Below are 18,411 nucleotides of genomic sequence, written 5' to 3'. Positions count from 1 at the left end.
TGCGCACTCTAGATTTTGTTACAGAGCTCTCACTTATGACCTTTATGGCGCATCTATAGTTATGCACAAACCTACGGAAAACTCGACATTTTGTACGGCTTTGTACGGCTATTTGCATGATGCGTCTGTATTCTAAAACGATGCGTCAACAGTGCTGATATGCAAAAAAACCTAAACTCACAATCAGTAAATGAGCAGTTTCATTTTGCTCTGCCCAAACAACATAAACACGTGCGTGAGTGTGCTGCAGATGATTTTGCCGTGACTTTTTAAATCAGGTTTTATGGGTACCATACTCGATTAGTAGTGCATTCAGAATGCATAATTTGACATTCATCCTTTTCGATTTCCAATGTTCTACAAGCACGCGACATGGATTCAAAATGTCCCAGGATGGCGTCATATTTCTGCCTCGCGGAGGATGAGAAATTGGGGCTCTAGTAATTTGATATCGCCCACAGAGCTATATATAAAAACTAGAGCGCTGATTCATGTACAAATTGATGCCTGCTGGGCGCATCCATGTTTGTGCACAAACCTATGGAAAACTCGAAATTATTTTGGACGGCTTTTGTACGGTAAGGCTGTTTGCATAATTATCTGGGTCCGTATTCTTAAACGATACGTCAACAACCCCGGTACACAAACAACCTGAACGCACAATCAGTAAATGCGCGTTTCATTATTTTAGCTCTGCAACACCCCCCCCCAAAAAAAAACGGCACAAACGTGTGAGCGTTGGCGCTGGACATGAATTTTGCCGTGACGTTTTTTTTAATCGGATTTTACAGGTACCTGATGCGCACGACAGCTGCTGCTCCAGAGCCGTCAACTCACTTAACACTGACTGAATTAAGGGAACGACCTTTAAATTTAGCTGAACTTATTCATCGACAGACAGTCATCGAAAGACATGCATATGAAATCGGACGACCTTGCTTGAATGTTAGGGAAACATTAGTTTTAAAATAATCGGCTTTGGTTGTCAATAGAGTACCGAAGTGAATACGTCACACGCACAATTAGTGTGTAAAAGGCATTAGTGCGAGAACCAGCGCGTCAACCAACGAGCGCGTACTCCATTCGTTTGCACTGCACTTTCCGGTTCACAGTGACGTCACATTCGGAACTCTATATGTCTTGTCTTGTCTATATGTCTCTTTAGTGTGCGTCTTATTAAAAAGACGCGGTGACATACGCGTATGTTGTACTTGAGCGTTGCATTTAGAATACATAATTCGATATCCATTCTATCTGGTTTTGCACGCTCTACAGGCACGCACACAGATTCAAAACGTCTGCACCCAAAACCAAAGATTGTATAGCGCCGCGTAGCGGCGCAAGATGGGGAACTTCACCGTGTATACGCGTAAAACGTTGTTATCACATAGGCGCCATTCTGGTTGGACTACGCCTGCGCAGTGCATGTTAATGCGCAGGTGCAGGCGGCGCCACGACAGGCTAACACACACATTTAACGTTCACACTCGATGGCGCCCATGGTAATAACACCTTTATGGCCGAATTACCCGTCTTGCGCCGCTATGCGGCGCCATATAATCTTTGCCCAGGACGGCGTCAAATTTTCTCAGAGCAGAGAATGAGAAGTTAGCGCTATAGTTTTTATAGTTATATGATATATTATAGCCATACTACACTTTTTGAAAATGTATACGACTTGATGGCACCACAGGGCTTTCGTACTTTTTGGACTTCTTTGAAATTATTATAATATCGTAAACATGAATATGCATCATATACTATTATCCTCTTTCAATTTATTATAGATTATAGTAGTCTTTTGATGAAAAATCTACATATTTAATAGATTTTTATAAACTATTAAATATATTTTTAAGAAAATACATTTTATAGTGAATAGATGTTAATTATTTCAAATTGAAAGAAAAAGACATATAATGTTGCTATACAATGTTGTAATTGTGTAATCACATGATGCTGACAACTTGTCGGTAGAAACATGCTTACACAAAATGGTAAGAAATGGCAATATTTCTCATATTTTCCGATAGAATAATTCTGTGACGTTTTATCAGCCTTTGAATAAGAATTATTTAACGAATTGGCTAAGACGTAGCTGTGGATTACTTCAAAGACGGATGATGCAACACTGTTTTGTTTTGCTTTGCTGCGCCGGCTCAGCGTTGAGTACTATTACTAGGCAGGCAGGCTACGATGCCAGATTGCCTATACCGGGCACTCGCTGTCATGGCTGTGTAACTTAAAATCTAGAGTTGCTTGTTACCAAGGTTTTGTGTCACCCCAAATTTGTCCTGTGGGGCAGGTTTTATCGACGCAGACTCTTCAACCGTTCAGACCATATAATGATTTGTTCATCATGTAGTTTGACATTTTTGACATGTTTGAACAAATTAATTTAGCCTCACCAGTGTGGTGCAGACTCTCACTCCCGCTCCATCCGTAGCCACACATCCGTATACGCAATTTTGTGTCGGCATTCTGAAATTTTCAGCGTACCCACTTATCGTGGGCGCAATTTCTTTTGCACGCAGAGATGATCCTTAGCCTCTTCGCTTTCTTAGTGCCATTTATTGAATGAGTTCATTCACGCTGTTCTGGTATTTTCCAGTATTTTTGCCTTCACCCATTCAATCTCACGGATTCACTCTCACAGTCACCACCTTTAAAATAACATCGTTGAAAAATTACGTCACTTGACCCTTCATCGTCTCAACAGCTGTTCCATGTCAAGACATATCTAATAGAAGGACTGAGCGATAAGATACTACATGTACATGTGCCAATGGGCTCTTCCAAAACTTTGGCAGCAGTTTAGATTGTTGACATGGAACAGCCATCGAGACGGCTAAAACAAATATGAGAAAATCTTGGATATACATGTACAAGATGTCCCTCTGCCACGTGCTTCCATACAACTGCATGTTCTTTTACCTCGGTCAGGCTGTTCAATTTTTGTGTTTCTTTTTCAAAATGCCCCAAGCTCTTACATGTCTTAATATCAACTTTTATGATAGGCCTATGTCGTGTACATGTATGTGACCAAATCATATTAGGCCTAATCTCACTGAAGACAAGTGAATGTGACAGATGCTTATTCTGAGTAACTAAGACCATGAAGACTCTTTGATTATGAATCATTACCCCCAGAACAGTGGGGTCTGACGTCCACCCTGCTCCCATGGGAGCGGGGCAGATATCGGACCCCACAGTTCTGGGGGTAATGAATCGTCTCTTTTAACATTTGGACATGGTCATCAATTGTAGAGTCCTAGAACCTACCGTAGGCTACCCTCTCCATAAATTGATTGCACTCAAAATAGCTCGTAAAGTAAACTTTACCCCCATCTCCAATTCCCACTGAATCCTTCAGCAGGGATCAACCGATGATCGGATCAGACATCGTATCAGACCGATGTTTGGCAACATCGACAAAACATTGGATCAGCAAAATTTAACCCTCATTGCCGATATGAGTGCCGACATTAAATTGAAGGAACAAACGCTGCACTCAGTTTTGGCAGACACAAATGTCATTTTTTTAGCTTGAATAAAAACTGTGTTTTCATTTAGTAAGATAAATGAACAGTTATACCATGGTTAAACCCACATAAAGTATCACAACAAAGCCGCAAGCCGAGCATAGTGCACTGGTGCCACGCGCACCTTGACTAAAGGCTAGCCGTGATTCAGCCCAAGGTGCTGTGTGTCCATTCTGCATATACTGCACATGTATGTACTGCGTGCGTTGGGTTTGCATACAAGGGAGCACTATCGGTATCGTGCAAGCAGCGATGTGATGTACACAATTCTCGCAACTCAGTGACAGTTTTGTTTTGTTATGAGCAGGCCTATACATCCTGTTAAGGTTGCATTTTCAGTTATTGTCAGTAAACACATCGGATCAGACATCGGCCGATGTTCCAATTAAAACATCGGATCGGCAGTTAAAACCTGCACGTACATTGGTTGATCCCTATCCTACAGTGAGTGCATTGGAAAGTTTAAGGGGTATGAGCTGTTTTTACCACAGGTAAGTATAAATATTTAAACTATATTTCAGAACATTTCAGACATGTTAATCTCTGTGCATTTTGCTCTTTTTAATGTATTTTTGTTACGCTGCTTGCTATTGCTGCATGGTGCCTGTGATTTATGAATGAAACTGGTACTCTGCTAGGACCGTACTATTGCTAGATCAAGTCCAAATGTTAAAAATGTGATACATGTAAGTAGGGTCCAAGTTACTTGGACTTCCTTGCTAGTAGTCTTGAGCCAAGATGGCAGAACTCGATAGTTGACTCAATTGAGCATACACTGTACAATATGCCGTGCGCGCTGATTTCCATTGCGCCCTCTTGTGACTTCATTTCACGAATTGACAGCTCGTTCTGCTGTCGTGGGAATCTCCTACAAACAGTTTAACTTTTTCTTTACTCTTCCTCTGGATTTTCAAAGGAACCAATCAGTGCCCATGAAATTCCAGTTGAACCTGTATGTGATGAACATGGATCAATCAGCCACGTTACATGACTTATTACGTGACATATACAAGCACTACTACGGAACGCTAAAATTACTACCGAAGTACCAGTACTGTCATCATTGGTAATGGCCGCGGTTGATGCATTTGAACAAGGAGCGAAGAAGTAAGCCTGTAAAAGACTTCCTAGAATAAAACTAAAGAAATAACAAGCTGACGCTTTTGATGCGAACCCACTCCGAATGCTGTCATGGTCTGTGTCCGATTTCGCATCCTAGGGTCAATCATGAATATTCATATTAAACTACTATTTTGCATACAAAGGCCATGCTTCGGTTGTAGGAGATTCCCAAGACGTTAGAACGAGCCGTCGATTGGTGAAATGAAGTAACAAGGGGGCGCATAGAAATCAGCACCCGCAGCATATGCTTGATCGAGTGCTGCCATCCACCAACTACCGTGCTAGTTGCATGGCTCCTTCCATACTTCAGTTTGGATGTAACTTGGCTTTGATTTTTCTTCTTGTATGTATTTTTGTGCTGGTCATGGACAGTACAATATTACCAATAAGAAAAAGTACCTTAGGTGTCTTACCATAGTGTTTGAAAGAGTGGTATTTCCATTGAAAAATTGTCTCCATCAGAAAATACTTTAACCACTACCTGCCGGGGACTCCGAAATCGGAGCTGTATGGTTTATATGCGTGGCCGGGGTCTCCGAACTCGGTCAAGGGAAACAGGGCTCTGTAACAAAAGACCCCACTCTTAACAAAAGACCAGGCTGCTGGGCATTACCGGCATTTTTCACTCTCAAAAGTGGTGATAATCCAGCGTCGTTTTGAAACCGTATACCAGGGTTTGGGGCATTGACAGCAAGTGGTTTACCACCGGGGACAAAAGCGCTCCACCACCACAGCGATGAGCCACACAGCACCGCTGCATGCTAATCTGGCCCCTATTGAAAAGAGGTCAGCAGTGCACTAAGCCAGGTTCGTGAACAAAAGACAGCTGTATAACACCGCACAATCTGGGCTCTGTTTACAAGGCTGCAGGCCTGGCTGAAATACTCGGGGCGTCAATGAAGGTCACCTGTCAACTTAGAGTAGTGCCTAAAGATTACTTCGTGCAGCTATAAACGACCGTTAAATGGAATGATGAATTTTTGAAGGATTGTGAAAATGAAAAAAATTATAGTCATGCCGGCCCAGCATCATCAACGTTGAAAAATGCCCCGGCACGAAGTGGTTAAAGAGTTATGTGGTTGATGCATGCTGTAAAAATGAGCATACTAAAAGTACACGTAAATTGATGAAGCTTCTTTTCCCTCTCCTGTTGCAGTCTTTTGAAGAGGAAGAATTTGTTGGAGGGACTGGGTACAGTGCCCTCGTGGGGTCCTTTCCGAAAGACTTTGGCTACGGACCAGATGACCACAATGCAGAGGTGGGCGCTGTCGCAGCCGACAGCAAGCCGCGGATACTGTTGATGGGGCTCCGGAGGTACAGTAGGATTTGGAAGGAAGAAGACCACCATAAGGAAATTGTTGGGAAGGATGTCCAAATTGCAGATTTGTTACTTCAGGTCCAGGCCTTCATGTCATGAACTGAGTCACCTGAGCTGATACCATCTGACTTGATGCAGTTCCACCTACCACTGATGAAACATCAAGTTGCCCAGTTTAAAGGTTTCATTTAAGCGCAACAGTAAATGTTCAAAACTGAATGTGGAGATTCAAGATCACTCCAAGGCCAAGGACAGAGTAGAGGCTTAGAAAAGCCCCAGAATGAAAATCATGGTGCTCTCAATGCGATTTGTGCGTAAATCTGTTGAGTACTTCTCAAAGTCATCTGCTCATCAGTGTTAAATAAGCTCCCAAACCACAGCTTTTCTCCTGCCATAAGAAGCCTATAAGATTTGACCTTCAGTGTATTGAATCGAATTGAGTTTTTGATTAAAATCATTGCAGCAAAATCTGCCTTGTTTCTCTGTTTTTTTCCCATCAAGGAGTGGAAAGTCGTCAATCCAGAAGGTTGTGTTTCACAAGATGTCACCAAATGAAACACTTTTCCTGGAGAGCACCAACAAACTCGTCAAAGATGGTAAGTCTTATGACCTCACCTCAGATTTAAAGATCTGTGAGTCAAAATGACAGTGGGTGGTTGGTTGGTTGGTTGGTTGGTTGGTTGGTTGGTTGGTTGGTGGGTGGGTGGTTGGGTCGGGCGGGCGGTCGGTCGGTCGGTGGGTGGGTCGGTCGGGTGGGTGGGGTGCGTTGGGTGGTTCCGAGTGTTATTGACACTAACTGGCTGTCCTAAGGCTCTCAACTTTAAAGATCTCTCCATTTATTTCCTAGTCTGGTTCCCAAACCAGAGATCTTTAGGTGTGGTACATATACCTACCATGGTCATGTGACTAAAATGGGAGAAATTCGTCCCATTTCCAAAACTTCTGAAACTGACCAAAAATTTCCAGACCCTTTTGTTGATTTCCGGGTACCATCGTCAGTATTGACTCTCTTTACAGATTTTTCCACATGCGTAAAAAAGTTCTTTGGTTGTTCTTGTCATTTCCTTTGCATATTGATCTGCCCTTATACAGAACTTTGATTAGGCTTCTTTTTAAAAAGTAACAAACAGGTGGGTCCTTGATAGAAAAGTGGAAAGGGCATCCTAGATAGGGTGTCATACTTTATTTTAGTGGCAAATGGTTACCTGCTATCAATGCTATTGATACTGCAGGGAACCTGCCTATATTTCCTATTGTTTCTTTTTCAGTTTATTATTAATTCAACCACTTCCACACCTTCCCCCCCTCCTTTTTTGGCTAACCTACAGATATCAACAACAGCTCCTTTGTTCAGTTCCAAATCTGGGACTTTCCCGGCCAGATTGATTTCTTCGATCCAACATTTGACTCAGAGACAATATTCGGTGGATGCGGAGCTCTCGTATTTGTCATCGACGCCCAGGTAAAAAATTTTTCCCGCACCGTGAGAAAGATTGGTGAGATTTTTTTTTATTCTCTAGAACATCTTTTTGATTCAAGCAGGTTCTGTGTCTGTGCCCAGTTTTACTTAGACCACACATTAGTTTCCATGTTTGTACCTAAAATAAGAACAAGACCTGTACAAATCCAAGGTTAGAGCATGAGTACTTGAAATGTTACCCTCCCCAGAAATGTCCCTGATGACTTGATGTTAGTGAAGGTATGAGTGAGATGGTGGAAAATACATGGACCCAGCACAGATCTGAGCAGTGTGCACCGTGGTTACTGTCTACAAGTCCATTCCCTGACAGCATTAACAATGCCTCTGCTGCCCCACACTGAATTATTTTTGTTTTCCTGAGGTTTCAACCCCCAACAAACCAAATCTTGCATGCTTCTAAGGCTGAGCACAAGCAAGGAATTGTGGCACAGTATTGGCATGTAACTGCTGAGCCAAGGGACTCTGTGTCACTGCAGTCTTTCTCAAGAAACCTGTTCGGTGCTACCGATAAGTGCACCTGTCAAGCTCTTTGTGAGGGCGTCAAGCTTCTCATCTAATGGGAGCTTGAGGGAAGGAGCCATTGTAAGTGTTCGATTGCATTGCTCCATAAGAAGAAACCAACCAAATCCACTCAGGCCTAAAGTCTGGTTTTCAAAACATCTTCCTGGCTTGGCATGAAAAGAAATTGGGCAGGGCTGGGACTCTAGGGTTTGGGTTGTGCAGACTAAGCTCACTTCATGAAGAAGATAATTGACAATGACACATTATCTTCGTCAAACGGCCATGTCGCAGGATGATTACATGGATGCCCTGGCCAAGCTTCACATGACCGTGTCCCGAGCCTACAAAGTCAACCCCAACATTAAGTTTGAGGTGTTCATCCACAAAGTAGACGGCTTGTCAGACGATCACAAGATAGAGACACAGCGGGACATCCATCAGCGGGCCAACGACGACTTGAGTGATGCTGGGCTGAACTATATTCACCTCAGGTGGGGTTAACAAATGTCATTGAGGTTAACAAAGGTCAGAGGTCAAAAGCTGATCTCAAAATTGTGAAATCAATAAGTACAGACCAACTCTCCCAGTCTATCACGTTGTGGTGTGGTTAAACATTGTTCCTGATTGGTGTTATTCAACTTAAACACACTTTTAAAAGGTTTTTGAAAACTGAATGTTCAGAGCAGACCCAGCTCCCCTTATGATAGTAACAATAATAATAATAATAATAATGAACTATTTAAAAAACGATTTCCATGTCAATGACATCTCAAAGCACTGTACAGCAAAATACAAAAATTGAATTAACTTTAAATAATTAAAACAAAGTAACAGGAGTTATAAAACAAAATTAAAAATATCAACATCTCGCTTGAAACAGTTGAAAAACATGGATCAAAATGCATCTTTTCCAAAAGTTCCTTTTGCTTTAATTAAACTTGTATCTGTGTGATTATTTAGTCAATTAAGTTTTGTTTAAATCCACCTCATTATCAAGTTCAAATGTTTGTAAGAGCTGAAATTAATAGAGTGAATTTAAATGTTGATGACCAGGATTATCATCTTTCTGATTTTAGTTTCTATCTGACGAGTATCTATGACCACTCCATTTTTGAGGCCTTCAGTAAGGTGGTGCAGAAACTGATCCCCCAACTCCCAACCTTGGAGAACCTGCTCAACATTCTCATATCAGTAAGTATCCTGGCCGGGGCTGTGGTCCCTGCAGTATGGCATTTACCACACATAACCTCAGTACACATGGTAGGGTCCTCAAAATATGGACCATCACATTAGATAATGTTCAACTTTGGGGGGCTCATTTTTCCCGAAGTGAACAGCAGTGACTTAATTCCCAGTGTCTGATGAAATGAGGAAAGTCGTGGCTGTTAACTGGAACAGTGATGACCATGCCCATCTTTCAGCTTAATCAGAGTTGATTAATTAGAGTCTGGAACGTCAGCATTTTTGAGGGATGTGAACAAAGTTCGAAATGCTAGCTAATAAAAGTTACGGGGAGTGATAATCCCTGCAGTTATTTTACACAGATTTATATGTAGTGAAAGTTGATAATATTTACAGGTATTAAAACCATAATCACGAAATTAAAAAATACCTCTTGCAAATAACGGGGCCCCGAAATCGGCAGTTTCGAACGTCATTTGATTCTGTCAAAAAAATGACTGCCAAAAAGCGAATAAAATCAAAATGGATGTACAACATGAGCTTTAAAAAAGTGCAAAAATCACCCCCAAACCGTCATCCTTTTACGACTCGACTGATCACAGTCCAAATTACCAATCTTGGCAATTTTGCGGCTGCCGTCAATATCTCATGGTGACGTTAGAGAAACATTTTGCTGCATCGTGGGCTGTTGACCTTTGACATCAACCCAGATAGTGCTCCCTCTTCTTCATTTGATATTCACGAGCCCCTCCATGGAATGGCGATGCACCGGATTTTCCTTTTCGTACCAAGGTTTCTCAAAAGAAAATCTGTCATAATGAATAACGTTCACAAAAAAGTGACATCAGAGATATAAAATATGATTCATTGTGAAAATCTGTTGCTCAGAGTTGTTAATTTTGATTTAATTTTCAGCCGGGATATCTCAACAATAAGCAGCAAAATGGAATTTTCAAGCACTACATGTGACAGAGTTTTCAGCATTTTCGAACTCCATGCATTTTTTGTCAAAATTCTCGAACATCATCAAAATTCCCTCAAATATGACATTCGTAACGAACATATTGGACTCATTATACCTTTTTAATGAAGCCAAACTTAAAGATAATTTTTGTTAATTCAAAGGTATAAGACCTTGCATATATGCTGGTATAGTGAGAGTGATCAGAAACGGTAAGAGAATCAAGAGAGCCAAACTTTTCTAATTTTTGGTCAATTTTGTGCTCTTTTTTCGATGGATATTATTTTTTAAAGTTATTCCTTAGATGCTTCAAAATACATCAGTTGAAAAATATACTGAATTCTCCTTGTTGAGAGAAGTTTTGAAATGAAGTCCTCTGGTGCAAACACTTTGACGTAAAACTCTAAATGAATTTAACTCCATTTGATTTGCACTGGTAGGCAACCAAATGTCCACCAAATGTACACAGTATGCCTAAGTATCCCCAAATAATCATTTTTATAAATCTGAATGTGCTAATTTGTATTTTACATGATCAAAATCACTCTTGGCTGTTTTGAAAAATGACATGCTGAGTTGCATTTTGGTCCATTTTATGAAGAACGTGCCATATTCATGAGTCAGAACCAGATTCAACCTGGTCAGCTGGAGTTGCCCGCAGCACAGTGCAACACAAATTAGTTAACATGGAAAGGCCAATTTTGCGAAAATAATAGCTGCACAATGGCTCAGTTGAAAGGTTAAGTCTTGTTATAAGGCCAGTTCACTCTTAACGTATAGGCTAAGTGAATTTGACATCACAAAGCCTTTGCAGGGAAATTTTCTTGAAATGAAACAGGTTCAGTTTTTTTTCTGAGTTTACAGCATGAAAAATTGATCTCACAATGCTGCATTCATGTTCACTTTCATGCCCAGTAAAAACTAGGCTTTGAGTTAGAATTTGTCAGGATGTTGATAAACATTATCAAAACAGGAAAAAAAAGGTGTTTCTTTGCCTTATTGTTGGGCAAATGCATCAATGTAGTCTACTTGTAACACGTAATTGAATTTTATACTTTTTATGTCATTGTTTCATTTTCCATTGTTAGGTTTTAAAAATATCTGAAATCAAATATTTGGTACAGAAGTAACGTTTAATACACCACCAGTTTTTCCTTTCTCATTCCTCCACTGCAGAATTCTGGCATTGAAAAGGCATTTCTTTTCGATGTGGTCAGCAAGATATACATCGCGACAGACAGCTCCCCAGTGGACATGCAGTCATATGAGTTGTGCTGCGACATGATTGATGTGGTCATCGATGTCTCCTGCATATATGGGTGAGTCTTGACCATGCTGATTTCAACTTGGGGCTGATCTATCATTCACAACGTGCAGCCACCATTGTGTTGGTACCACACTTGTATGCAGGGTGCACCTGCATGCTAAATTCCTCTGCTGCCAACAGGATCTAGCAACATTTTGGAATCCAATGGATTTCAAAATTCCGCTGTCAAAACTTGGAATCCCACGTTTCCCGACTGCATTTTAAGATTCAACGCAAGCACATCTTGTCCTGTGTATGCCATGGGCCTACGTATGTCTCCAATCATGTGGATGTAACGCAACTTTCGTTTGGTAGTATTTATAACATGTTAGTGCTGTGGCGAACGTCTTGTAATGACCGGACAGTCATGTCTCTTTGTAGAATTGGTTGGATAATTTCTTGTTGGCATTCAACCTGCTCCTGTTTGTTTGCCGCCATTTTACTTTGGGTCTGTCAATATGAAGCTCACTGAATTTTCTGTGCCACATAAATGATGTCCACATGGTGTACATGCGACGGGTACAAGTGCCGCACCCTTGGCTCATGTGTACCAAATCTCAAAATCTGGCTCTGAAACCAAACAACCCATGTTATCACCTAGTTTTAGCAATTTCTAAGTCGCAACGTTACCCTAGTACACACTTGCCCTAAGTTTGAAGGTACGCTTGATGTGCCCACAAGGTGGTGCTTGTTTTAAATGCATTGTGCAGACCAGTAGACAGGCGTTCACATAACGAAGGGTTTAAAGACGTGTGAAGACTTTCACAGGACCACACTATGTTCTCTTCCCCCTCCGAAAAAAACAGCTCCAGATTCATTTTGGAATCAGGGTTATCCACGGCAAAAGAGGGCTCATACTGGGGAAATGGGTATCTTCTCCTGCGTTTATTTTAACTGCTTATAAGTTACAAGAATGGGTGGAGTGCCACCATCGCCATGGCACTTTCTTGACTTTCTGTACACATAGTAGGCCACAAATCCCCCAATGTCATCCGTGGCGCTCTCTGACAGTATTTATGTTCCCCCCCCATGAAGTTGAAGGGGGCGTACTGTGTTTGCCTTGTGTCTCCAAGGGTGGATAGCTGTCTGTGTGTGTGTGTCTGTCTGCAATAACCTTGTCAGCACCGTAACTTGAGAACTACTTGACATATGCACTTCACATTTGGTTTGTGGATCACTCTTGGTGATTTGGGGTCAAAAGGTTAAGGGGTCGAGGTCACAGTAGCTAAAACAGTGGAAATCTTGTACTCACAGCGGAAAGTCATGGATTTAAGAATTGGCTTAGTGGGGCGTTGGTGTTTAATGCATCATTCTTGCTTGTTCATTTAGAAGCATGTTTCTCTGCTGAGCAAAAATATGCATGTTGGGTGGCTATGTGTAAATTTTTCACTTTTTGATTCTTGTCACGTACCCAGTTTGACAGATGATGGCGACGTGGCATATGACACAGACTCCAGCTCCATCATACGCCTTAACAATGCTACAATTCTCTACCTCAAGGAAGTCAACCGATTCCTCGCCTTAGTCTGCATTCTCAGAGAGGACAACTTTGACAGACAGGGTGAGAAATGGTGGGTGGGGGAGGGGTGGGCATGGGCAAAGTCTGTCTTGTTACACATCCCGGTCTGACTAGACACACCCCTCATCGGCAAAGAAGAGACAGACCAGTGAGAAAAATTAAGCTTTGTGCTTAGTACACACATGAACAACATGCATTGATCGCATTTGAGCAAGACAAGATGCCGGCTCATTTTCAAGATTTTCCGTTTTCAAAGTTCTTCAAAAATTCATCATTTCATTTAATGGCCGTTTATACCAAAATGAAGGACTCTTTGGGCACTATTCCAAAGTTGACAGGTAAAATTCATTGTCTCCTGAATATTTCAGCCAGGCCTGCAGCCTTTAAAAAAGAGCCCAGATTGTGCGGTGTTTCGTAAGATTCTTTTGTTCCCGAAACCGGCACAGTGCACTGCTGACATCTTTTCAGATTAGCGTGCAGCGGTGCTGTGGGGCTCATCGCTGCGGTGGTGGAGAGCTTTTGTCCCCGGTGGTAATCCACTCGCTCTAAATGCCTCAAACCATGATATACTGTTTAAAAACAAGGCTGGATTTTCTCCACTATTGAGAGCGAAAAAATGTTGGTAATGCCCTGCAGCTCAGTCTTTTGTGCCGAGCACGGTCTTTTGATATAAGGCCCAACTCTTTTGTCCCAGTTCCGGCTCTGCATTTAAAGCCTTTGTACTCGAAAGCGGGTCGCCCGGCAGGAAGTGGTTAACCACTACCAGCCGGGGACTCCGAAATCGGAGCCGTATGGTTTATATGCGTGGCCGGGGTCTCCGAACTCGGACAAAGGAAACAGGGCCCTGTAACAAAAGACCGTACTCCGAACAAAAGACCAGGCTGCTGGGCATTACCAACATTTTTCACTCTCAAAAGTGGTGATAATCCAGCCTTGTTTTGAAACCCTATACCAGGGTTTGGGGCATTGAGAGCGAGCGGATTAACACCGGGAACAAAAGTGCTTCACCACCGCAGCGATGAGCCACACAGCACCGCTGCACGCTAATCTGGCCCCTATTGAAAAGAGGTCAGCAGTGCACTGAGCCAGGTTCGTGAACAAAAGACAGTTGTATAACACCGCACAATGTGGGCTCTGTTTACTAGGCTGCAGGCCTGGCTGAAATACTCGGGCGTCAATGAAGGTCACCTGTCAACTTAGAGTAGTGCCTAAAGATTACTCCGTGCGGCTATAAACGACCGCTAAATGGAATGATGAATTTTTGAAGGATTTTGAAAACGGAAAAAATGATAGTCATGCCAGCCCAGCATCATGAACGTTGAAAAATGCCCCAGCACAAAGTGGTTAACCACTTCCAGCCAGTGGAGTTATTAATGTTGATGATGCTGGGCCGGGATATTTATCATTTTTTTCTGTTTTCAAAGTCCTATCTTCATTTACTGGACACTTACAAACAAGTGAAAGACTGTTTCGTATCCACTCTAGCCTGACAGACAAAATCTATTGACGCCCGAGTATTTCAGCCAGGCTTGCAGCCTTGTAAAAAGAGCCAAGACGGTGCGTGTTATATAACTTTTCTTTTGTTCACAAACCTGGCTCAGTGTGTTGCTAACCTCTTTTTAATAGGGGCCAGATTAGCATGCAACGGTGCTGTTTGGCTCATCGCTGTGGTGGTGGAGAGCTTTTGTCCTCGGTGGTAATCCGCTTTCTCTAAATGCCCCAAACTGTGGTATACTGTTTCAAAACAAGGCTGGATTATCTCTACTTTTGAGTTCCGAGTACGGTCTTTTGTTACAAAACCCTGTTCCCTTTGTCCGAGTTTGGAGACCCCGGCCACGCATATAAAGCATACGAGTCCGGATCGGGAATCCCCGGCAGGAAGTGGTTACTTTGTGCATGTGTGTGGGATAACAAACTTCACCTAAGTTTCCCACCGAACGGTAACAAGTAACCGGGAAGATTTCATGTCTGTGCAACACCTTTATTGGTTTTCCCTTTTTTGGCTCCTTGTAGGACTGATCGACTACAATTTCCTGTGCTTCAAGAGGGCCATTGAAGAGATTTTTGAGATCCGGCAAAAGAGCCAGGGCAGCCCCGACCCAGCTGGAGCAACGGGGATAAAAACGTTACGGTCGCTGAGCAACGATTCCACAGAAAGCCCTCAAATGAATGGGCTGGTTTCGACAAAGTCATGAAGAATTTGTAAATATAGGTGCCATTTTTTCTTTTGTTACTATCATCATTTAAACTTTTTTTAGCTTGTGGAAGGAAAAAGCTGACAAACTGGACTGTATATGTCAGCGACCCAGGTCACTTTTGAAGCAACTGTCTGTCACCATGCAGGAACCTCTTACAAGTTGTGACGCAAGCCTTAATGCCATAAGGTCCTAACTAACCATTTCAATGGCTCTGTTTCACATTCAAGTGTGTCAGCTTTCCAGGTGGGGCTTGTGTTTAGTGAATAGCGTGAGAAATACGACTCTGGATAACACCTCTGATGTCTCCCAAACAACTTTTTCTTAACCTCTCACAGCCCAGTGAGACATATTTCCCAACCCTTCCCCCAGATCTCATCTGCAAAATGATACACTTTTCTGAATGTGATGTTTTACCAAATTTCATGTTTAATGCAGCTGCCAAGTTTCAATTGGGTTGAACAGATTTTTATGTTACTCTCATTCATAATTCCCACTATTTGCCGCGCATAACCACTTGTTTGTGCACAGTGTTTGGAAAAATCTATTATGTATATATGTAAATTATATGCTGCACATAAGTAAGAACAAGCCTCTTGTTAACTTAGTAGCAAAGTTTTCTTCCTTGTATTATAGTGCAAGGTTTGTGTATTGCATTGGCATGTATGCCGTTCTTGATACTAAAAGAGTGTACTAGTTGGTCCCTTTGGAATTTGGTGAGAATTTTCTGTCAGATAAATCCTTCGTGCTGTTTGTGACCACATATGGGGAGACCAGTTCATAATTGTGACGTCACTTCAGTTTAAACCACGCCCACTGCACGTGCAGAGCTCATAGGGTTACATGCATTGATCACTGTTAACATGGAACCATGGAACTGGAAGTTAACACGCAACTTCAGCAATTGTCCAATGGGAGCCTGCAAATCATGGCGCATCCGCCTTTGTGATGAAGTCACTTACGAACAGGATTGTTTTACAACAAACCCGCCCCCATTTGCCCATGCATGGTGTCATTTTTTTGAGATTACAAAACACCATGGCCGCTTTTCTCAAGGGGGACAGTACAAATGCGGATGTAAGATTTGTATGGTGTTTCTTGCCCACATTTCTGCCTTCCTAGGGACTACCACAGAGAGATATTTGTCATGAAAGGTCATGCCTCATGGCAGAATCGGGGCACCACACACTGTCAATCTCCATGTAGTGGTCAGACCAGTACAGTTTGGAGACATCATATGTGTGTACATCACCCCTCTGAGTATCTGGCATTACCTGTAGATGGCGCTGTTCATTGTAGTCTCTTGCTGGCAGTTTCAAAAGCTTACCGACAAAAATGACAAATATTAATGTTCTGACGAAAAAATCCGTATTGTGTCAACCTCCTCTCTGACAACCCATTTAAGTAATTGCATCCTTGCCTTTTGAAGCAGCTTTCACAGTTATAGAGATAAATTAATGTGTTATCTTCTTGTGTACACTGTAATGGGTTTGTGACATGTTCCAGCAGTGCCATACAAAACTGGGCAAAATGCCAAAATTTTAATGTATTGCCATATTTTTTTGAGATGATTAAGTCCTCTTTTAATGGAAATTTCCATTTGTTGCATTGTGATCTTGCACTCTATTACAAAGTAGAGAGCTACATGTACATGTATTGTAAAAGTTGGGGTTTTTGTTGATGTGAAAGGAGCATTGCTGAAGGCATGAAAGGGTTTGCCTTTCCAGCAAAAAATATCAGATTTGCATATCATTAAATTTTATACTCTCAGCACTGCAGAAACATGGTACATTCATGTAGTTTGAATTGGAAGAGCAACCGGCCTCAGTAATTTGTCCCTATTATTTGCTTGTTATTGGCCAGTTCCTCCTGATGTTGCAAGTCTTATTTCAGAAGTAGACATGTTTTTAGCACATACCGGGTACGTGTACATGCAAATCAGTGTTAATAGAAATTATTTGGAATTCCAGAGTTTACTGTGAAAATGTGTAGAGTGTGAAATACAAGACAAGCTCAAGAACCGACCAGTCCAAGACATTCTGGAGTATTGCATAATTGTGATATTAGTGGAATCTTTCCTCGTGGGATACCAAGAAGTATGTCATAGCAGCTAGAAATTAAGGAAAATTTTTAATAGCTGAAGGGTGTGTGAAGTTGACCAGATCCTGTTTTCCATGCTTTTTATGCTCATGGTCCAAATCGAGGTGTTAACCACTCAGCCCCTTTTTCAAATGCTGGCTTTTATCAGACTCAGAAAATGGCACGGGCACCACTTGAGTTTGTGGGTTTTAAGTCTAGATGGGGATATAATTCATAAAAAGAAGCTAGAAGGCAAAGCTGAAGGAGTCAAGGAAAACTTGCAAGGTGATAAACTTAATGTTAAATTAAATTATTCCCCACATCGATTGAATAGTGTTTGCCGTTAACTTGTGGGCATGGAGGCTTCATATGTTGTGGTCACCCACTTACTTGGTCCTGTCTCCTGTTGAATGATGTTCTTTAATTATGTAGCATCATGTACGGGCTTGTTGGCAACTTGTCATGCAAACGCTTAGTTCAGCTTCTGAAGTTATGGCAACAATTGCTGAGTAATGAAACATGTTTTGCAAGTGGAAACTGGATCATGACCACTGTATAATTGTAAACACGTAAAATTTTGTAAATAAATCAATTTTATAAACTGCGAGTCCTTACCTTGCAATACATTGCAATATCTAGGTTGATAAAAGTGGAGTCTCCATTTTAACACAAGTAAAGAAATTTGTGCCATATTTCTTTTTGGTGTTTTGTTTGATAGTAGTGGGAGAAGATACTCTAAGCTGGATGACATACGAACCAATATATTTTGTTCAGAGATTTTAGGTTAAGAATGTGGATTTTCATGGGGGGGGGGATTTCTCAGAGTTTTGAAATTTAATGGAAAGTGTTGCCAGTCAAACCCATCATACATGTAACAAGGTCCTTAGGAACTTACTGATTGCAGCATCATTCAAAGAAGTCTTGTAGTATCAGGAATGGGAAAATCATAAAAAGCGTTTAACTTTCAAGCAGGATGCATTAACAGTGCTTTAAATTTGTTAACAGGAATCGGTCGTAGCCTGAAAGATGGAATCATTTGTTCTGAAATATTGTGCATGTGGATGTACTTAAAGATGAACAGTAAAGACACATGGTTTGAACAAACATAATTATGTGTGCTTTTTTATGTGTTTTATGGACAATATGTAATTTGTGTCTGTTGATGTCATGGGGCATTTTGGGGTCATGGGGTAGGTCCATGCTTTT

General features: G+C 41.6%; 1 protein-coding gene across 2 annotated transcripts; it reads left to right on the top strand.

Annotated features, from left to right (window-relative positions):
- Positions 1 to 1,911: 1,911 nt before the first annotated feature.
- On the top strand, positions 1,912 to 18,314 carry LOC110979553 (ras-related GTP-binding protein C-like). Of its 2 annotated transcripts, XM_022235454.2 has the most exons (9): positions 1,912 to 1,997; positions 5,821 to 5,978; positions 6,484 to 6,578; positions 7,311 to 7,444; positions 8,255 to 8,454; positions 9,040 to 9,154; positions 11,283 to 11,425; positions 12,828 to 12,973; positions 14,945 to 18,314. In XM_022235454.2, exons 1-9 carry the CDS (start codon positions 1,995 to 1,997, stop codon positions 15,124 to 15,126), a joined length of 1,176 nt encoding a protein of 391 aa, XP_022091146.1. In that variant the 5' UTR covers positions 1,912 to 1,994; the 3' UTR covers positions 15,127 to 18,314. The 2 variants fall into 2 exon arrangements, with proteins under 2 accessions (XP_022091146.1, XP_022091147.1); XM_022235455.2 differs by lacking the exons at positions 1,912 to 1,997; positions 5,821 to 5,978 and adding an exon at positions 5,993 to 6,163.
- The last annotated feature ends 97 nt before the right edge of the window (positions 18,315 to 18,411 follow it).

The sequence above is a fragment of the Acanthaster planci genome, linkage group LG02 (genome assembly GCF_054643075.1).
Source record: "Acanthaster planci isolate LZ-2023a linkage group LG02, COTS_SCS, whole genome shotgun sequence".
Taxonomy (NCBI): domain Eukaryota; kingdom Metazoa; phylum Echinodermata; class Asteroidea; order Valvatida; family Acanthasteridae; genus Acanthaster; species Acanthaster planci.
This window is presented reverse-complemented; position numbering and strand designations above follow the sequence as displayed.